Source organism: Eptatretus burgeri, chromosome 5 (genome assembly GCF_056783735.1).
Source record: "Eptatretus burgeri isolate ZD-2024b chromosome 5, Ebu_testis_v1, whole genome shotgun sequence".
NCBI lineage: Eukaryota > Metazoa > Chordata > Myxini > Myxiniformes > Myxinidae > Eptatretus > Eptatretus burgeri.
The window spans coordinates 2,062,536-2,085,802 of record NC_140965.1 but is presented as its reverse complement, the minus strand read 5'-3'; the positions used below and the strand labels follow the sequence as shown (position 1 = coordinate 2,085,802).

Genomic DNA, 23,267 nt, shown 5'->3' with positions numbered 1-23,267 from the left:
ATGACACACGAAAATTGATGACTCGGGACGAGTCTGTAAAAAAGGGAGGAGTAGGGTTACGGATTTAGAAACCTTGTGCCAGAGCCAGAGTCCTCGTCAAACACAAACAGCCAGAGTTCTCGTAGTTAAGTTATTTCGATAAGTATGTGTACAGTTAGAATCCATCCCATATGTCTAATGGGAATTTTGTGTGTGCGCTGTGAGTTATTTTATAGTTAGGTTATTTAAATCTCCAGATTCCCTCCACTTGCGGCCACAGTGTCTTTCAGCACTTGCGCCCTCGCCTCGCGGCCGTATCATACGAGGCAAGGTCCTCGCGTGTTTGATACGACTTCCTCGAATTGGTCTGCATTCCAACACCACGCGGCAAAATCGTTGTTTCTTTAGCAAGAGGAGTACAGACACGCGTTGAGGGGTGGGGTTTTCCCGGCTCGGCCATAATCCCACCCAGAAAGGGCGGATCCATGGAGGTCCCTGTCCAATCAGGGCGATCAGCTCCACCAAGGCCCCGCCCCACTCAGAGTGGTCGATAAAGGACGACACAACCCTCAGCATGTGTGTGTGTGTGGAGAGTTCTTGTGCTCGTTCGAGTTCGGAGAGTTCAGAATTCAGAGTTCTCACGTGTCCTTGGGAGCTCTTGAGAGTTCTTTGAAGTTCTCTGGAGGGAGCAGTTCTTGGAAGGCAGTTTGGGTGCGCTGTCGTCATTGCTGGAGCTCTCAAGCCTGGAGTCTATGCTGGCCTTCTACAAGGAGCGACCCTGGATCCACTATTCAACATTCAAGCTCCCACAGACCACGGGCCCCAAACGTGCAGTCGCGGGCCAAGCCGCACGAACGCGATCAGGTACCCCGACAGAACTCTGACCCCCAGCTCGACTATCCCCTTGGCTGCGAGGGTCGAATAAAAACCAATTGGGTCCTTTTTCTTTTGGGTGTGTGTCTGTATGTGGCGCCGTCCTATAAGTAAAACTGTATCTGTTTATGATCATTGTAAATATTTGCTTGCATATAGTCGTGAATAAGTCTTCACTTCGTCCCTTTCTTTTATTCCTGTAAATGAAATAATTGTTTCAATGTTCCAGTTCGTTTCTGTCCTTTCTTTGATTGACCCAGCACGGTTCGGACTTGAGAATTAGTGAGGCCGTTCGGGCTGGGAACTTGTTCATTTGGACCGACGGATATTGGTAATCCCCACTTGGTTTACATTCGGATCTGTCTCGGTAAACAGTCTGTTCCGCCCAAGGTCCGTCGGGGGTGTGGTTTTCTCCAGTAGGTAGACGACCTGGGTACTTAGGTATATTGAAATTAGGCAATTAACCTTATCCCATGCCATCAAAATATTGGTGACCACGGTCCGCTAAGGGACACGTGAACTTTCGGACTTATCCGAAAGTCACGACCTAAATTCCGGGTGTTCGGTGGGAGACGATTCCACTACTCCACCTCGTGGTCGTTTATCACCACCGAACCCTGGCCCACGACAATATAACAGCATTATCAATTTTTAATTTCTTACAATATTTGACAAGTTCTAAATTTGATGTATTCTTTCCAAATTCTGTAAACCACTCATCAATACTCATTTATTGATGAGATAGATATAATCCATTACCACTTTTAATTAATTTTACACCTGCTTGTGCGATAGAAGAAAGCATATCTCCAACTAACAATCTCGCTTTATCAGGTAGGCTTTCAAGTTTTTCAGCAAAATATACAATTCCACCACTTCCACAAATTTGTTTCTCCAACTCTTTGTTTCATTTTTCCAACTCTTTTTGAGCCCAGAGTTGAGCCTTCCTTTCGTTGGCAGTTTTCAGCGCTTCTGAAATACCACCTGTCAATGCTCCAGCCGCACTTAAACCAGAAAATAAAGGAATTAGAAATGGGAGAAATCCTCCACTCGTCTCTCTTATTGAATATTTCTTCAACATTGGTTTTGACATTTTAATTTTAAGTGAGCCAGTATCGTTCAACGATGTTCACCTGTTCTCTTGTGAGCAAAACATCAATTCTTACTGCTCCTTTTCTCTGAATTGTATTAACATTAATCATACAAGCCTTTTGATTTTGAAGACAAGATTATAGTTTATGAAGATTGATTTGATTAACATATACCCCAGTTGGCACTTTACCACTCGTTTATTTATCAAAAAAACTTAGGTGAGACTAATAATAACACCATTATCTGTATTAATCTGCAATTCTGTTTCTTCCAAAAGCAAACAATTTGTATCAACTTCTTCACTCTCTCCTCTTTCAATGTATAGGGAAGTATCCACTCTATTAGACTTTATTGTTTCCTTTTGAGCACTGAAGTCAATCGCATAGATTGTATACAGACTTTTAAATGCTGTTATATTCAAAATAGGTTCCTTATTTCCATTGCTCTCACACACCTTTTGGTAAGACTTGTATGCTTCAGCATAATCATTTTTTTCCCAATTAATTTCCAATCTATCTCGTGGATAAAATGTTCCATCTGGAGAAACACTAAGTTGTTTCACCTTAGCATTAAGAGACTACGCATTATTCTTATCTGTAGCAGTATCACCATCTGTTTAAAAAAAAAAATGAGCCACAGATATCGTGACTATCTTTCCAGAACACCCAAAGTCCACGTGAAAGTGGTTTGGTTCAGCTTAATGTGTTGTCATCTTCTTTTAAGGTATGATACATTGAGTGGTGTATTTGAGTTAAGTTTTCTATTCAACATTTCTTTTGTTTTAAGATTAGGAGTATATTCACAAATAAACCAACTAATTTCATCAATTGCAAATTTATTCTGAGCAGCAAAAGCATTAGCCACACCAAAAAGCAATCTATTTCCATTATTAATCCTTTGCAATTAAAATCTAATTTTAAGACCATACAGAACTTTATCATGATCACAAAATCCAAATATACCTTAAAGAGGAACTGCCAGAGTAAAACTATGACCTGTTTTTGTATCATCATAACACATTCCCTTTCTTTGACAATATCCAGGGTCTGTATTTGTTCCTGTTGCCATATCAGGAATAAAACCTTCGACAGCTCCCTTTCCCATTCTATCACTAATGAATACAGTGTAAATGTCATCATTGCAGATGTAGCAGAGACATAATCAACCGCTTCAACTTCTTGTGTTCCAATATACAAACGAACACAATGAAACATTTTCCAGAAGACATCATCTACAAGTGTAGCGTTTGTGTTATTCGCAGCCTTAGTGAATGTAAATTTAGACAACAAGAAACTTTCGGCTAGATTCAAATAAGTTTGTTGATTATTTATTTCAAAACTTTTTGTTCCGTTTGTCTCCCAGTCTGTGCCAGTCATGGCATTTACCTTGTCGTGGTCTTCTTTTTTAGTGGAGTTTGAGATGACAATGACATCTTCCAAATCATAGGTACTATCAATTGCTTCCATACTTGTATTTATTGAGGAAAAAAAGATGTTAAAACTTTTGAAACCCTGACCCAAGTATTTGAATTATTTTCTGTCGTTCTTGGGGAGACAACTGAGTTTTGCCTTTCTTAATTTCTTTTATTGCTTGCAATTTATGGGATTCCTTTTGGGCATCTTTTATACTCTTTATCACACCCGCTACATTTCCCACGGCAGAAACAGTTGAACCAATTAGGTCTTTATGTTTAAGAATTGTTCAACCTATACCCATAAGAGTATCAATTATTCCATGTCGTTTTTTTCTAAATTTATGTCCGACACCACTTTGTCTCTGAGGTTTATAGTGTCCTCTACCAAGATATATACCTTCACCCTTGTAGTTTGGAGAAAGGAACATCCCATCCCCTGTAATTATTTTATATTTTCCCAACTCGTGTTTCCTCACAATAACCATCGTATTTATTGATTGGAAAACTTCTCGTAGGTGAATTCTGATGGATATAATTTCTCCATTAAATGAAATTACACGATTATCTTGGTCGGTTATCCTAAAATTTACTCTGTGTTTGGTTTTTCCTGACATGGGTCGATAAACCTGATTTTTGGGTTCCATATGGAATTTATAACCAATTGGGGTTGAGTATGTACTGAATGAAAATATTGTTGTTTTTATTCCATCATTATAAGCGCCATCAATCAAATCACAGTGAATTAATACCGAATTTATTCCTGAGGATATTTGAATGACATTATTACTGTGAAACATCCCATTAGTTTCAATCTTTTCTGAGGAGAAATCCAATCTCTCTGAATGAATTATCAATTGTGAAATCAACCTTGTCGTTATTTTTTTTAAGTTTAATCGTTGATTTTGAAGTACGTTTTTGAATTACTATAACAATATTTTTGGGTTCATCACCCTGCTCTTTCATAAGACGAGCAATTTCGGAAGATATCTGAGAAATCTCATATGCTCCGGGTGAAACTGTTATCGTTTTATATCTACTTCCTGGATTATAACTTAACTTATCGTTTTTCCCTGTGATATTAAACAAGGTGTTTTAAGTTTCAATAGACAATAAAGACGCCTCATATTCTTTTGTTGCTTCTAGTTGTAGTGGCTATGGAAATGAAGATGTGTGGTCGCTTGTTGTGAAACTAAAACGAAGGATTGTGCTTCTCATCTTATTTAATATGGAATAAAATATATTTGTATTGACATTTATTAATTATATTCATATTCATCAACTGGTCTAAAATGGCTGATGCTTCATTAAAACAATGGTTATTTCCAGCCTTCTTACTACCTAACAACAATAAGTCTATTAACTAATTGTGATGGGTCATTTGAAAGAAAACTAACACCTGAACCAAGCCTACGTAAAGCCTGAATAATGTGTTACTCCTTCTCATTCTTCCTACTTTTACCAGATCAACTAACCCTATAATTAAGAGTCCAGCAGATCAATATGTACTCGATCATCCTTATTTTTCATATCCAATGGTTTATCAAAATACTTTGATTCATCCCTCACAGTTGAACCTTGTTTTCAATCTTTTGTTAGAAGAAACATTAATCTCGGAGTTAGTTGAACAGGAGGTTGAGTAGAACTCAAGAACCTTAATTCATCATTAAATATCAATCCCTTTTTTGAACAAGATGAAATATTGCTGGTTGTTCCATTGGAATGAGTCCTGCTTTGATTTTTGAATTCGCTGAATATTCATTGTTTTGAAGAGCCTTCACAATATAATCAGGGGTTGATTGATCTCTTCCATTTGTTGAAATAATCCTTCATCATCATATTCTAATTCTCCTACATGCTCTAATTCTTCCTCCGTCATTTGACTGAAATCTTTTAACATTTGAAGTTTTTTAGGAGCATATTCTATTGTGGGAACTATGGAAGCATCAATAATTTTTTTCTTGGGAAGTTTCTAAAAGTGGTTAAAAAATTTTCTCTTGTTTTCTTTCAAATGCTTCTTCACTCGTTATTTTCTGTCTGCGTTTCTTCTTTATGTCTTCCTGTTGTTTCACAACTTTTGAAACCAACTCTTGATGTTCCTGAAATCTTCTTGTTCTTTCTTTTGCATCCATTTATTTATTGGAAAATATCATTCACTGAATTATAAAGGTCAACAGGGAAATTTTCCTTTTCTTCATCGTTAAAGTAGATGTGTTCAAATAAATCTTTTTCTTTAAATATTTCATCAAATTCTTTATTAACATTAATACGACTTGTAATTTCTTCTTCACTAATACTTGTATCTCTGCTTTTCATACGTTTGCGTTGAGTTTCTTCATCAACATCAAAACCGAATGATAAAATCTTAACTCCATTACCAGTCAGATGTTTAATAATTTGTCTCGTTCCTTCTGGATTAGTTTCTAATATTCCAAGACAACCAGATTTTAGTTTCTTTAACTCACTTTTACAATATGAATATTTTCTTGTACCAAGAGAAACCTCCTCAAATATTTGACCTTCATTCCTCAATCGCATATGTTCCTCTACTGAAATATAGTAATAATCTTCACCTTCTACTTCTCCTGGTCACATTGCTCTGTTTGTTGGAGATACAATACAAATCACATGGTGTTTAAAAAAAAAAAACTTACAATATTTTCATTTTTACTATTCAAGAACCTTTATTTATGAAAGTTTTTTTCCAGAAGCAGATTTACCCACAATATTTCTAATAATAGTTGTCATTTAGAAATGCAATTGTTTATATATAAAAAATATCCCTTAATATCTCATCTTCTTTCACAACAATGTCTATTATAATACCAAGCTTGCACACTAAAAACTCGGCTCGCTGTCACACGATCCCTATGAAATTGCTGTGGCACTTAGCGGACATGCCGACAATGTTTGGGAAGTCTTGGCATTCCATAGTACCACTTGCATTTTGCACAATGCATATTTTTGTCATTCCCCGTGTACGGTCTGTCATCTGCTACCAGCTATGTTGTACTGCTATCCTGTGCATGTGCATGGGTATCGCTTGTATATTTATATTTTTCAGCCGTGTGCTTCATATAATCCCCAAATTCCTTTTTAATACATAATGTAGAACAATTGTCTCTCCAATTTTTTATATCTATTGAATTTAACTTTAATAAAATAAAAGTATTCGCATTGTTTCTTTTTGAGCGACAAGGGATTTGAAAGTATGATTGACTAAGATAAATACAATTACAAGAAGAATGTCTCCCTCTTGTGTCGTAGCTATCCATTACCATTTGGTTTCTCTCATTAACAGATTAACATTTTCTCATTAACATTATCACTAAGAATACAAGTTATAGGTTTTGATTTCTTTTTACATTTCTGTGTGTCACAAAATAGTTGCATTATATCTTCAATGTTGTAATCATTTAGTTTGTTTTTAAGTTTAAATAAACCGATTATATCTTATTTTTGAAGACCCGCATTAAAACCTTGTGAGAGTCGTTGATACTCAGGTTGAAAACTTGACTTTGTAAAAAATATTAAATTATCATAATCTAAAAAGTTGGGAGTAAGGAAATCTTTAAAATCAGGCAGGTTTTTCCACATCCACTTGAACCAACTATGAGACATGTTAATGAATTTGGAAGATTTTTATGGTTGTTAAATTTTATCTTATTTTCCAAAATGAATAAAAAAAATCATTCATTTAGTTATTTGGATAACAGGTTAGTTAATTTTTTTATTGGCTAATTTAGAAACTGTGTTTTATCCGAAGTTCAGGTTTAATTTCAAGATAATCCATTATTTTATTTATACAATATCTTGTGTTGATATTTCCCTGAAAATGACAATCGTTAATAATATAAATCATCAATCCATTAAACATTACTGTAATTTGTTCGGTCTCTTCTCTTGTAAGAAAAGGTGTATTATCACCATCGTATTTAACATTCATTTATCTTGTTAATCTTGCAAAGTAATTCAGTTTTTCTGTGTGTCATTCACACAGAAAAACTTCAATTCAGTTTTTCCGTAAAACGCTTCATTCCGCAAAACGCAAAAACGCAAAAAAATCTGAAAACCCACTCCGTGGGAGTACCTCCTGTGCAGCTTCCCTTCGCAGGGCAGCTCACCGGATGATGGGATTGGGGCAAAGCCTTCGGGACCCCCAATCTTTGATAGGAGGGAAACCACGGGGTAACATCCCTGGGTCAGATTGCGGGAGAGTGTGTCGGAGTGGTGCTGAGGTGTCGTCCACCAGACGGCGGTCTCCTTGGGTTAACCTGAGGCGGTCCCTTCGGGTGGGTGCCTGGAATGTCCTATCCCTAAGAGAGGATGATCACCTGTCTCTGTTATCATCTGAGCTCAAGCGTTTGGACATCGGGATTGCAGCTCTCTCTGAGGTTCGGAGACCGGATTGCGGCGAGATAATGGTGGGTGGTTACACCTACTATTGGTCTGGTCGCTCTGATGGTTACCATACCCAAGGAGTTGCTGTAGCTGTGTCCAATAAGCTGACCCCAATGATAATTGAGGTAACACCGGTCAACGAGCGTATTATGAGATTAAGGATTCGTCACTCCTTAGGTGTCATTTCCCTGGTCTCTATTTATGCTCCGACTGAGGCGAGTGATGTTACCGTGAAGGACACATTCTACGCCACACTCGAGTCTGTGGTTGATCAGTGCCCCAGACGAGATACACTTCTAGTCTTGGGGGATTTCAATGCATCGACTGGAACTGATAGGGATGGTTATGAGGTGTGTGTTGGTCCCCATGGGTCAGGAACTATGAACCAGAATAGCACTAAGTTCCTTGACTTTGCAAGAAGTCATGGACTTAGGGTGGCTGGTTCATGGTTTCAGCGCCCGCAAGCTCATCGCTGGACTTGGTATTCCAACGCTGGCGGTGTGGCAAAGGAGATTGACCATGTCCTCATTGACGGTCGCTGGAGGATGATCCAGAACTGCAGGGTCTACCGGAGTGCTCAGTTCCTCAATACTGACCACAGGCTTGTTGTAGCAACTCTAAAGCTGCACCTTAAATCCTGGAGAATGGTACCATCCCAGCCTAGGCTGGATGTTGCCAAGCTCAGGGATGAGAGAGTAGCTGAGGAGTTTGCGAACAGGCTGAGTGGACACTTGGGGGTCTGGGTGCTTTGGGGGGTCCTGAAGAGTTGTGGAACACCTTCAAGACCACCGTCCTTGATGTTGCCGGTGGATGCCTTGGAGTTCACCGCAGGGCAAAGAAGAATTTTGTCTCTCAAGGGACACTGGATACCATTGACCAGAGTCGCAGGGCCAGGCTGAATGGCAGAGCTGAGCTGTTCAGGGAGCTGAGGCGTAAAACTGTACGTGCACTGAGGGTGGACAAGGAGGCCTATGTGCGAGGAATCTGTGAGGGGGTAGAGCATCACCTGTGGACAGGTGATTCTCGTCCCGCTTACAGGGGAATTCGCGCATTACGTTCATCCAAGCCCATCCCTCGGAGCACTGCAGTTCGAGCAGAGAGTGGTAGGCTCTTGACAGAGGAGTCTGAAGTGAAGGCCCGCTGGGCCGGTTACTTCGAGCGGTTGTACCAGGCTGATCCCCCAGCTGTCGAGTTGGACGTCAAGGGTGTTACAATCCCTGTTGCTGACCCTCGAATCAACTGTGGTCCACCATCGCTTGTGGAAACACGGGCTGCGGTGAACCAGTTGAAACGGGGCAAAGCTCCAGGGATCTGTGGCATCCATGCCGAACTTCTCAAGGCTGGTGGAAATGCTGCACTCGCGTCGTTGCATGCAGTTTTGTGCTCTGCCTGGAACACAGGCATCATCCCAACTGACTGGAAGAGGGGCCTTGTTGTCCCTCTCTGGAAAGGGAAGGGTGATCGCCAAGACTGCAACAACTACCGAGGGGTGACGCTGCTCTCAGTGCCGGGCAAGGTCTTTGCTTGGATAATTCTTGATAGGGTTCGCCACCATCTGCTTGAGCACCAGCGTCCAGAGCAGTCAGGCTTTACACCAAAGAGGTCAACGATTGACCGTATCCTTGCACTTCGTGTACTCACCGAACGCAGACGAGAGTTTCGGCAGGGGCTGCTTGCAGCCTATGTTGATCTCTGTAAAGCGTTCGATTCAGTGAATCGGGATGTCCTCTGGAGGATTCTTGGTCTTCGTGGGGTGCCACCGAAACTGATCGATCTGATGTCTGAACTCTACTCTGGTACTGAGAGTGCTGTGAAGTGTGGTGGTACCGCCTCTGACTTATTTCCAGTTGTTACTGGAGTTCGTCAGGGATGTGTACTTGCCCCCACACTTTTCAGCACTTGTATGGACTGGATTTTTGGGAGGATGTCGGAGAGATCAAGTTGCGGTGCATCGTTTGGCAATGTCAAGATCTCGGACCTTGATTTTGCAGATGATGCAGTCATCTTTGCGGAGACTTTAGACATCCTCTTGGGGGCCCTCGAGGTGCTGAATGAGGAGTCGGAGCCGTTGGGATTACGGATTTCTTGGGTCAAAACAAAGATCCAGGCTTTCGGTGACATCTTGGATGCTGCTGTCCTGTCTGTGTCTGTTTGTGGTGAGGATGTTGAGGTCGTGGATAGATTCACTTACGTTGGCAGTGATATTCATGTCTCCGCAGGTTGTGAGCCGGAGGTCAATAGACGTCTGGGTCGGGCCTGGGGAGTCATGGATTCACTGGATCATGGGGTGTGGCGCTGCCGGTACCTGTGCGGGAGGACGAAAGTCCGAGTCTTCAGGTCCTTGGTACTTCCAGTCTTGCTCTATGGGTGCGAGACTTGGACTTTGACCAAGGATCTGAGACGGAGTCTTAATTCCTTTGGTACCAGGTCTCTTCGGAGAATCCTTGGCTATCGCTGGTCGGATTTTGTGTCCAACGAGCGGTTGCTGAGAGAGACTCGGATGAGATTTGTTACCTGCATAGTCCGTGAGCGTCAGCTGCGGCTGTATGGACATGTGGCTCGTTTTCCTGACGCTGATCCTGCTCACCAGATTCTCTCAGCGAGGGAGTCTCATGAGTGGAGGAGGCCAGTGGGCCGACCACGTGCCTCATGGTTACAGCAGGTTGACCATCATCTCAAGGAGATGGGGATGGGCCTGGCATCTGCCTGGGGGATAGCCAGACGGAGGCCCCTGGAGTACCGGCGGAAAGTGGACGCAGCGACGCGCTGTTCTGGCACATGCTCCCATACCTGACCTGAATTCAGTTTTGATGTAATTTTGAAACAGCTATGTTCTTTTTTATATTTTTTATTTTCATTAATTGGAAGATAATCACAGAATATACATTGTTTATGGGCTTCTGACTCTGTGTTTAATCCCACTCTATCACATGCAGGACAATTCTCAAATTTGTCATTTGGAGAATTAGGGAATTCAAGAGGCTCAAGATCTAGTCTACTATTCATAATTATAAAGTAAAACTCTACTTCAAACAAAATTCATCTTCGGTATCATCTTCGGTACTATCATTGGTGCTTTCACAATCATCTATAAAACTACTTTCATAACTATCGTTTAAACACAATGTCTTGGTATCACAACTGTCTTCTGTTCCAACAGAGATGCTATCACTCTCATAATCTTCAGTTGAATAATGACTCGTATTTAATTAGTAGAAAAAAACATTACCATCTATATCTATATACTTTTTTTCTTTTACAGATTCAACTACTACATTTTTTATATTAAAGGTAATTTTAAAATGGTCCTCAACTACGACTGAACGAAATGTCATTTCACCTGATATATTAACATCCGATATTTCATCAAGATTTAGATTTTAGGGGTTGTTGAAAAAAACTACAAATTTCTACTTGCATATTACAGATGGCTTTATCTTTTCTTTCTAAAACTTCATCCATGAGGTTTTTCTTTTTTGATACTTTTTCATGTTTCATTGCTTTTTCTAGTTTTGAATACATTGCCAGAAGGAGAGGAGAAACTTTTGTTGGAGCTACTTTAATTGATGTTCTTCCAGATATACCAAAAGCCCTTCCACTGAAGGAAATTGAAGAAGTCATATTATTTGCCATAACTTTATTTATCCAAGAGTTGTTATATTTATCTTTATTCAATTTTACATCCTTGACATATTTCTCAGTATCTTTTGCAAATGTAGAGATTGCTTGAAACTTGTCTTTTGTGTCTTGATACATTGTATTTATGAAGTAAAAAAAGTTGGTGAATAAATTGTTTTTTAGCACAGATTCATCTATAAATTAAATGAAATTTTCATCAAGAAAATTTTAGTTTTAGCAAAGTTTTGCAATTTAAATATGATGAATACAACGTACTGCAAAGTTTGTAATCATGAATATAAATGTTATAAAAAAAAACACCTTCAAACCAACAAACACACATTCAATCTTTTCAGACAAATATCTCCATTTGAACAAGAAACAAAACATTGTGATAGATGTAATATTGATATTCTTAAAAAATTTTTTCATAATAAACACCTTCAATCACGCAAACACAAGAAGAATTGAGAAAGGAAAGGGGCTGCTAAATTCTCGATTCAAAACACTGATGGGGCAGTTGAAGGACATACTAAAATAAGATTGTTTCGCTTTGAAGACCCTGGACCATCTTCAATCATTGAAGCTGTTGATATGGTAAAACAAAGTATTGAAACTGTAATTAAAAACTCATTAAGTGAAATGAACACTTTAAAGTTTTATACAGGAGTAAAATTGAATATGGGAAGAGGTGATGAAACTACTCCCTATATGAGGACAAACCGTCACTTTATCAGATCATTTCAAGATTTTGTAAGATGTGATGTTTGTGATGAACTCCAGAGACAAGAACAAGATGTTGATAACACTGTAGTAGATCGCGGATTTGCTATTACAGAAATAATCTTTTTAGATATACACATCTTAAAATCAGATCCTCTTAAAGCTTCTTCTTATGTTGATTTACCAAAAGAGATAAAACTTAAGAAAGCGGTTGTTAATATTCAAAACAAAGATAATAAATGTTTTCTATGGTCTGTTCTTGCCCACTTACATCCTCCACAATGGAAACCTGAAAGGGTTGAACATTATAAGAAATACGAGAATATGCTAAATGTTAAAGACTTTAAGTTTCCAATGTCATTGAGAGATATTCTTAAATTTGAGAAAGTGAATAATCTATCTGTTAATGTATATGGATTAACGGATACAAATAAAGTTCAAATATTAAAATTTCAAATAACTATAAAAATGATGAAAAACACAATGACCTTCTTTGTTATAGTTCAGGGAAAAAATTGCTTCTATCAAAAATTTATCAAGACTAATCACCTCACAAGTATTCAAAAGAACAAATAAAACATATCCCTGTAGGAGATCTTAAGTTATTTCATACGTAAGAATGATTAAATCAACATTCAAAATACTGTAGTAATCATAAATCAACCGTAATTAATATACCGAAAGTACGAAAGAAAATATCATTCAAAGATTACAACAAATCTAACAAACACCCGTTTGTGATATATGCTGATTTTGAAAGTATCCTTGAAAATATAGATAGTGTTTCTCCAAATCCAAATAAATCATACACAAATAAATATCAAAAACATACTCCTTGTGTTTCTGTTATTATATCAAATCATCTGTTGGTGATAAATACAAGTTAGAACTTTATAGAGGAGTAGATGCCTCAGAGGAGTTTGACAGACGAATGGAAAAAGACTGTATAAGACTAAGAGAAATAATGGTTAAAACCTATAAATCAATGTCATTAACAAAGGGATAGAAAAAGGAATTTAGGAAGAACAGTGTCTGCCATATTTGTGAGGAGAAAATTGAGGGAGAGGTCAAAGTTCAGGATCATTGTCATCTTACTGGTAAATATAGAGGTCCAGCTCATTCCTGTTGTAATCTTAATTACAAGCCCCCAAACTTTATTCCTGTCTTTCTTCACAACAACGCTCACCATGACACACATCTATTTATAAATGAACTTTCAAAGACATCTGGAGACATTTCTGCCATTCCTAGCACAGATCAAAAATACATCTCATTCACAAAAACAATTCATACATCTCCCATAACCCATATCAGATTTCTTGACACATACAAGTTTATGGCAAGTCCATTATCTAACTTTGCATCAAATATTAAAAACTTACCAAATCTTAAATCACATTTCTCAAATCAAAAAGAGATTGATCTCTTATCACAAAAGCGAATATATCTGTTTGACGATATGGATTCATTTGAAAAGTTTAAAGAAACACAACTTCCATCAAGGGAACGTTTCTTTAGCAAGTTGAATAAAACTCATATTTCCAATAGAGATTATACACAAGCTAAAAAGGTTTGCGAGAAGTTTAATATAAAGGATCTTGGAGAATATCACGATTTGTATCTTAAAACTGATGTATTGTTATTGGCTGATGTGTTTGAAACTTTTAGAACAGTCTGTCATAATAAAAATTATTATGGATTAGGCCCCGCTCACTATTACACAGACCAATGTTTTGGCAAAAGCCATGATAAAAATGACAAAACAGGATTTTGAATTAATCAGTGATATAGATATGCTTTTAATGATGGAGAAGGTTTAAAGAGGAGGAATATCTCAAGTATGTTGCATGAGATATGCTAAAGCAAATAACAAATATCTTCCTGATTATAACAAGAATGAGGACAACTCTTACCTGATGTATTATGATGCTAACAATTTGTGTGGGTGGGCTGTGTCTCAATCTTTACCTTACGGAAAACTTACATGGGTAAAAGAAAAACATTATAAAAAAGTTTTACAAGACATTGTTGTCTCCTCTCAAAAAGAATTGGATGAAGCTGAAGTTGGATATTATTTTGAGGTTGATTTCAACTATCCAAAAGAACTTCATAACAAACATAAAGACCTAACCTACGCCCCTGATAAAGAAAGTCCAAGAAAAAAATGGTGAAGTGATTACCAACAGTCATTTAATATAAAAGATAAATTTACAGAAAAACTACTTGCTTCATTAAATGATAAAGAAAGTTATATTTTGCATCAAAGGAACTTGAGGCAATATATGTCTGCTGGGTTGAGAGTTAGGAAAATTCATAGGATTTGGAAATTTAAACAGTCATTGCTTTAAAAAGTATATTGATCTTAATACAAAAAGGAGAACAGAAGCAAAATCAGATTTTGAAAAGGACTTTTATAAATTCATGAATAATGCTATATTTGGAACGACGATGGAAAATGTTTGGAATAGGCAAAACATAAGACTTGCTACATCTTGGAAACAGGCTTCAAAGTTAATTAATGGACCAAGTTTTAAGCGACCGGAGGCGTTTTCAGAAAACTTTTGTGCAATTCATTAAAAAAAATGAGTATTGAAATGGACAAACCAATATATATATATATATATATATATATATATATATATATATATATATTATTGTATATAATACTGTATATAATACTGTAATTATAAGTCAGGTGATGTGTTGTTTTCATCAAAGAATAAAAAGGTTATTGGTAAGTTTAAAGATGAATTGGGTGGGAAGGTAATAAGTGAATTTATAGGATTGAGATCAAAGTCTTATGCTTGTATGTATATTGATAATAATAACATTGAAGGGTGTGATAAGAAGCTCAAGAGAATAAAGAAAAATATAATCAAGGAAACAATAAACTTTAAACAATATTACAACTGTTTAACCTTAAAGAAGGAAGAGTATCAAAAAATGAATACAATAAGAAGATATAAACATCAATTATATGCAGAAGAGGTAAATAAGAAAGCATTAGGAGCTTTTCATGATAAAATATATATTTTAGAGAATGGAATCAATAGTCTCCCTTTTGGTTATAAGTATGAGTGTTAAGATATTTAAGTGTCAAGATATTGGGTGGAGATTTTAACGGGCTTCCGCCGTCTTTTTTTGCTGATTTGTAAATGATAGAACCAAGCCATAACCAAACAGTGGAGATGTAATCAGCCTTGGCATTTAAATGGGAAGCACAATGAAAGTGAGAAATATCAAATAAGTCTTTTGAAGAAATAACCGGGGTAAAAGTAGATAAAACAAATAAGCGGATAAATTTAATTACAAATAAGTTGGAGGATGTAAAGAAAAAAAAATAAGTATCCTAGAATGGACTGAAAACTTTGTTGGTTATCAATTGAACAATTGAAAAACAATTTACTGCAATCTCAAAATGATATGTGGCTCAGGAGGTGGTCAGCCAAGAGCATTAAGAGAAGTTTATGATTTTATCGTTGCTCACCAAAGATACTTACACCAAGAACCAAGTTCCAAGTTATTATTTGTGAATATACTCGATGGAAATGAATGTTATCAGGAAATTAAGTTATTCCTTAAAGTAGAACACGGACAAATATTCATTGGTTCGCTATCTGAGTATAATGAAAATATAAAAGGACTGTCATTATGTTGGGGGAAGAAGTGCTTTAATCAGTCAGTCTCAATTTTTCATTTGCTTAAATGGGAGGGAAGGGGATAGGTGGGGAGGAAGCGAGTCTGCCATTTTGAGCTTTTGGGACTTGGGTCAGAATGTTTTTCCCTTTTTCCAATTCATTTGAATGGTTGTCCCAGAAGCAACAATTATCATCTACGACCAGGAGCTTCACAATTTGCGAAGATATTATATATTCAGAAAAATGTTCTTCAACATCGCTTGATTTAATGAGTAGTTTAAATCATTATAAGCTCATTCACATTAAATCATTCTTCATTCAAACATATCATGGTAACCATGGTGACCAGATACCTTGACTCGTGGTTCCTAAAGTTGTCATGCACACGGCTGGAATGACACCTTTTCTGACCACCACGCGTGCTTCTAATTACTAAAAAAAAAAAAATCGCCTCACATGGAGGACACAACCTTTCTGCACACAAATACCAACTATCAGTGCTCAATAAACTAAACACGGGAGAAAGAGTTAAAAGTTGGCCATTTTAACTCACCCTGTATAACAAGCACAGTGTAATCAAATCATTGGATTTATATTCCGTAGACTGAGATGAAACAATCTGTTCCTAGGATTAATTAAATTGACTGACCCTTTTTGAGTCGTCCATATACACCTCGAATACAACTCCAAATTTTGACAGTAGTCAGCAGGAACCGACACATACCATTTTATCCTTTCCTGATCACTATCAGGAATGCAATGGCAAACCACCTCGTGTAATCCTTGCACTGAGGTATAAACTCCAGTGTTGTCACTAGTTGCCATGGTTTTGGCATGCCATTTTACCTGCCGGCATTTGCTGACACGCTCACACTCACGTCCGTGTATCTGCCTGCAGCCTTTCACATAATGAGCGACCTGTACCTGTATGCTCTAACATGCGGCGCCCTGTGGAATCTGAATTATTAATTGAATTTATAACCATGCAAAATACAAAATTGTCTTAGTTTAGTGCTTTGAAAATAATTTAATAAATGTATATGCTGAGAAAGCGAGTTAAGAGCAGACTACGCATTTCTCTGTTCAAGTCGAAAACAACCTTGTAAAACCTTATCTGTTTGGTAACCATTATCTGATGACCATTTAGTTAGCAAAGCAAACCATGGCTCTTTTCTATTTCCCCGCTCCCCACACCTTTTTCCCGAAGTTGAAAACAACACTATTAAACAAACCAAGACCTCTCTACGTTGCAAATTTGAAGTCCACAAAAGTCCATCTGATGTCATGATAAAACCTGTATATATACTCAAGATTCTATGTAGGTTTTAAGTCGCAAGGTAATTGCACAAGGTAGTTTCCCATTGAATTTCTGATGGTCGTTGGGGAAAAAAGTGATTCTAACTTTTTTTTAACTCCATGAATCATGGGTCAAGGTATCTGATCACCATGGTTACCATAACATGTTTGAATGAGTTAATGTGCATGAGTAATGATTTAAATTATTCACGATGCATTTTTTTCTCTGTGTAATGGCTGTGGGTCTATGGGTAATGACTGTGGGCTGTGGACATAATACATACCCATACACAACTCAGCGGGGCACAGATGTTCGAGGATCACCTGGTATTGGGGAGTACTGTTGAGGAGCAGAATTGGCATTCAAGTGGTTGTGCCAAGACTGTGGTGTGGTTTATGAGGTTGCTCATCATTGCCCAACAAATATGCATACATGGTATATGAATGGACATCAATACTAATGCTGTTATATTTGCAAATAGACGATGCATTAATGTACATTCTGCCTCTCGGATGAACGTTAATTGGATGCTGTCTGATAGCATTGGTTCGAGAACATTAAAGATCTCATAATATCCTTTGGAGAGAGTGAGCAAGTTATCGCGTGGGAGTGAACGAAGGGTAATTGGATGGATGGATGGTGCCTGTTTATGCAGCACTGGTTGGATCACTATTAGAGCAAGGAATGTGGTAATCAAAAGATGTCCGACACTGAACATAACTCCTTAATGCTAATCACTGATGATGGAGAGGAACATAACTGTCAGGATATGCAGTGTGCACTGAAAATAACATCTTGGAAAGTGGTACGTGTGCTAATTGCAATACGCAATCTACCAGAGGATGGAAGCATAACAATATATACAGATTCCTGATATGTGTACAGAATGACACACAATGTTGGGGAACTTTGGAAATAAGAGGATATATAACATCGTGGGGTGTGCTAGTCGAGAATGGTAAATTGATAGTGGAAATGTTAAAAGCTATTAGCCATAGTGAAATGTTGAGTACATATGAAGCAAGAGATATGGTCTCAAGTGAGGGTAGAGTGGCTTCCCGAAAGGTGCTTGCTCGTTTGGCTCACGAAAGTGGCCACATGAGAAAAAGGGGGATGTAGAAGGAGGTGCTACGAACATGGTACGCTCCAGGATTTGCAGCCGTGGCCGACAATTTTTGTAGAAGCTATGTGTATTGTCAAGTGTTGGTGGGGAGTGGTGCCTTTGTGGCTGTTGATTGCATCATTGGTTGGGGCATGGCTGTGCCGCTGATGCGATTCCCCGAGTGCCAGTACTGAAGTTCATTTTTGCTAACCTTGGAGGAGTGACAGGCTGAGTCAAACTCCTGGGATTGGTTCGGTGGTCAGTGGGAATCTAGGATCTGATCCCAAGTGCGAAGTTAACATGAGATTATAATATTGGTAAAATCTCTATAAAATATATGAACCTATATACATGAAGATTAACTTTTGTGCTGCCTTAACAAAGGTTGTCAAAAAGTTTGACACTGGTCAGACAAGCACTACCAGACAAGCTATGGAGGAACATCACAGCATCCAGCTTGACAACTGGGTTGCTATTTGAACATCAAGGTGTTCAGGTGGAGGAACGCATTGAGGACACATTGGACCGGACCACATCAGGTATTATTGATCACCATTACAATTATTGTCCAGGACAAAGGTAAGATTCAAGCATCTCATTGCAAAAAGCATACAGGAAGTTGTTGGGAGATGAAAGGAGGTTTACGGCATGTGTAGCAGTGCTCTTGATTAGCACATACATGATTGTGATAATATGGAAGATAACAGACAGTGAGGGTATTATAAGAATGTTATGGAGAGCATAATGTTTGCTCAGAGCAAGGAAAACAATGAATGGGTTGTGACAGAGTACGCAGAGAAGAAGGAGGTAAATATCAGGCCCAATTGCATGAGATAGGGATGCATTGGACAAATACTTATATGACCCTTCCATACAATTATTCACCCCATGTCACAAGGGATGAAGAGGACGTAGACACGGTACACCTGAAACGAGCCATAGAGTTACATGAAGGGATAATTGAACAGCCATCAAACACCTTTTTAGCAATATCTTTACATCATGCATAAAAATATGAACAAAAGCAAGTGTTGGGTTTGCTCACAGCTACCCCACTTTGCCAAGCATGGAACTATTAGAAGCTATTCGCCATAGTGAAATGTTGAGTACATATGAAGCAAGAGATATGGTCTCAAGTGAGGGTAGAGTGGCTTCCCGAAAGGTGCATGCTCGTTGGACTTTGTCATCAGTGGACTTTGGCAGTCCCATTTTTCGGGGGAAGGAAAAGTAATTATTGAGGGACAAATTACTGGGACAAGGATAGATATAGGGATACGAATGAATAATCTTGTGGAACCCCAGGTATTATTAAAGGTTCATATCCATGACGTGGTACAACACGTAAGGAAGGTAACTGTAGAGTAACATGGCTATTTTAAGAAAGGAGGATTTGGATCTTGGTTAATGGGAATGTTTGGTGGGTGAGGAACATGGATACTCCACACATTGTTCGTTGGGCTCGGATATTCATTGCTATTGTTGTCATCATGGTGTGCATAAAAGTAATGATGGTGTGTGTGTGAAAATTTACCATAGTAACAACGATGGTGACGAGTGAAGTCTCCCTACCAACCATCAATGACCATCTCTGAAGATCCAAAAGATCCAGAAAAGCCAGAAAATGAAGAACTTAGTATAAAATTTTGTTAAGACACCGTGTGGTGGTTCTTTTGGAAAATATGAAAATACAGACACTCGTGCTTTTGGGAATGGCAAAAGCCCTTTTAAAAGAATTCAACAATTGTTGTTAAAGAACCAAAAACAGATGGATGACTGTAATGAAGAGATATGGAATGATAGAAATATCTTGAAAACTTAAGGGGAAAACGAATTTGAACGGCTTGCCCAAATTCAACCTGATTAGTTCAATTAGAAAAGGCAATTGCCTATTGGATATATGTTTGGTGTGCACAGGGTTCTTCCCTTCCAATCACCGAGGTGACCCAACTCGGAGGGATGGGAAGTGATGCACCCCATCAGGGTTACATTCACCCGCTAGGATGTTAACCCACCAAAGGGAGTAAATTTAGGTGATGCGATGGGAACGAGCCTTACACTAGTCGCCGCCAAATTTAGATTTTTAAAATCAAATTTGTTCTTACAAAACAAGATATTAAGTTGTTCTGTTTGAACAAAACGGGGGATTGTGGAATCTGAATTATTAATTGAATTTATAATCATGTAAAATACAAAATAGTCTTCGTTTAGTGCTTTGAAAATAATGGGAAAGTGGGATGGAGCATGTGGCGTCAAAGCAGAGACAGAAATCGCACACCCACGAGCTGAGGCCTTGATGAGTAGGTCAGTCACCCACAGGCACACAAATTTGACAATACACCACATCGAGGGAAGGATAAACACGGAAAATTGGATGAAAACACAAACAACAACAAAGGGACAAAACGACAACAGAGACATCATGGATCTGGTCCAGAAAACCTAGCTTTCATGAACTGAAAGGAAGCATGCATGAGCTAATGTCCAATGTATTCAGACTTGGAACCTGGACCCAGAAGTTGCTTTCCCTATTATTTATTTCATTAGTTTCATTTCTGTTTTTTCCATTCCTCTTCTTGCCTTGCTTCAAGTTGTATCCAGCTTGTTCACTGCCCAAGTATCTTCCTCCCCTTGCATTTGCTGTCATCTTTCCTCATGTCCATTCTTCCTTCAAGTTCCCCTTCACCTTACTGTTAATGTGTTTCCCCCTTTCAACTATTTATTGTTTCATTATGTTCTGATCAGTTCTGTATTCTTGCTCTTCCATGAGCCTTGATTTTATATCCCCAAGAAAACATTTTCTTTAAGAACTATTCTGAGAGGCAAAAATCACAAGATTTACTGCATCATTATTGGTGCAACAGCAACAGCAGCAAAAGGAACTCAATCGACGGTTAAAAATCCATTGCTCATTGGAGACTCTTGTGTTCCACATTAGGTCGTGAACAAGATGATGAGACCCAGCGAAGGCGGTATTCAAACTCGCACAGACCAGGGAGTGAAGGTTTCGGGATTCAGTGCCAGAATCTGGAAAAAAAATACAGAAAGAAAGAAAAGGGAGTCAAAACAAGGAAAATCATCATATTTTTTGTCTTTTCTCAAGTTTGCTGAAAGATGTTTTTCAAAATTATTGAAATAAAGTAATCCCTTTTCAATTCTCTCCGAGTAACATAATTTTCATAACATAACATAACAACAATTTTCAGAACAATTCCTTTTGATGGTTCTCCTCACCAAGTCCTTGCGGCCTGGTGTTGGCTCAGTGGTTGGGGTGGCGAGTTGGGATCCGAGGGTCCTGAGTTCAAGCCCTGTCGGCCGCTGAATTAAAACACCAGGGGGTTGAATCAGCCTGTCATCTTTCCGAGGTCGGCGAAATGAGTACCAGTTCCAGTGTGTGCACTGGTATAGGGGCACTGCATCAGCGACAGAGTCGCGCTTCAAGAAATGATAGCTACCCCGGTAGCTCAGCTGCCATACGACCCCCACCACCAAGTCCTTCTCGTCCAGGCATTATATGACAAATAAGGACTGAACCTCACACAAATTGCAACAGAAAATGTGATAACTGTTCATTACTCATAAATGTGTCCTCTATAACATATAAAAAGTCCGAATGAATCCAAATGGTGGAAATATATATATTTTTTATCAATGAAAATGATGAAAATTATTTTGAATTTTTTTGTTTTTTTGTATACCTTGGCGAGGCTCATGTGAGAGCTAATACACAACGCACAGCAAGGGGGCATGAGACAAGAGGGGCGGGAGTGGAAGGGACAAAACAGTGGGGAACAGAGACATTAGGAGATCTGTGGAAGGGAGAGGGATGGGACGGGGAACACGGGGGAATACAAGATGGACATTACAGGGACTTTCAGGAAGGAAAGCAGGGAATATAAAGGAGTTGAGTTTGGGCTAGATTAACGGAGGAGGAAAGATCATGGTTTTTTGTTGGGGGAAGATAAGAGATGGTGGTGAACAGCTGTTTTGAAGGCCTGGAGGGAACGCTGGAATTGAAGAGAGTGTGGGAGTTCATTCCAAAGGCAGGAAAAAAGAGGAATGAAAGAGTGAAGGTGAGCAGTGATTCTTGATTTTGGTAGTTTCACCAGAAGGGGGTTGCTGGTGTACTTTGATTGCCCTGCAGAAATATGGGGGTGGGGCAGGGGGGTGTATCAGAGACAGAGGGGGGGTGGAGACAGGTGAGGAGACAGTGAAAGACAGAAACACCACCGACCTGCCTGTGGTGAAGAGGGAGAGGTCCAAAGACTCAGCCTCACCGTGGGAGATACCAATGATTCTAAATGCCTTGGTTTCCACAGCGTGAAGCCGAGAAAGGTGAGAGGCAGGAGCACCAGCCCAGAGGAGAGAGCAGTACTCCATCAGGCTGCAGACGAAAGTTTTGCATGTGGTCAGGAGCTCAGGTGTGCCGAGGAAGGACTTTGCATGACGTAGGATTCCCAGTCGACGACTGGCTCTGGAGACCAGGTTGGAAATGTAGCTTTCCCAGGAAAGGTCATGGCAGATAGTGAGACCCAGAAGCTTGAATGAAAGGACTTCTTCCATTGAATTGTTGGGAGAGTAGATGGAGGTTGGGGGGGGGGGGTCCCTAACGGTTCTTTCGGAGAGACATCGTGAGAGTGTGAGATTTGTCCGGTTTGAAAGACATGCTCCACGTGTTGGACCAATTTGTGATTTTATCCAGATATGCAGAGAGCGAAGAAGCTGCTGCTTGCCTCTCTGAGGGATGACAGATGGTACGGCAGAGGGTGGATTCATCAGCAAAGACATAAAGTGGATGTTCCTGAGAGTCGGATAGATCATAAATGAAAACCAGAAAAAGAACAGGGCTCATAACGTTGCCATGAGGAACTCCAGCCGAGACAGGAAGAGGGGATGAGAACTCCATTTAGGGCCACACGTTGACTGAGACAGGGGAGGAAGTCTGCAAGCCATGAGTGCAGATGGCCTTGGATACCAGAGATAGGGAGTTTGGTGAGCAGGGCAGGGTGCCAGACCGTGTCAAAAGCACGCGATATATACAGGGATATGGCTCTGATTTCATGTGTGGCATTGGGTACCTCCATCCATTGTTGGGATAGCAAAAGCAGCATATCCAGGGTAGAGTGGCCCGGTCTG

General features: G+C 39.0%; 1 protein-coding gene and 1 long non-coding RNA gene across 4 annotated transcripts in view; one reads left to right on the top strand and one right to left on the bottom strand.

The window, feature by feature from the left end:
- Positions 1–16,755: 16,755 nt before the first annotated feature.
- LOC147025698 (uncharacterized) lies at positions 16,756–21,289 on the top strand. The gene is made up of 2 exons (XR_015057978.1): positions 16,756–18,421; positions 18,519–21,289. It is a non-coding gene; the product is annotated as an uncharacterized LOC147025698 (long non-coding RNA).
- LOC147025695 (xanthine dehydrogenase/oxidase-like) overlaps positions 18,655–23,267 on the bottom strand; it is a 400,539-nt gene continuing 395,926 nt past the window's right edge. For all 3 annotated transcript variants that reach the window (XM_085880369.1, XM_085880370.1, XM_085880372.1), the window contains one exon: positions 18,655–21,158. In XM_085880369.1, the coding sequence (XP_085736495.1) occupies positions 21,108–21,158 (51 nt within the window). In that variant the 3' untranslated portion in view covers positions 18,655–21,107. The remainder of the gene's footprint in view (positions 21,159–23,267) is intronic.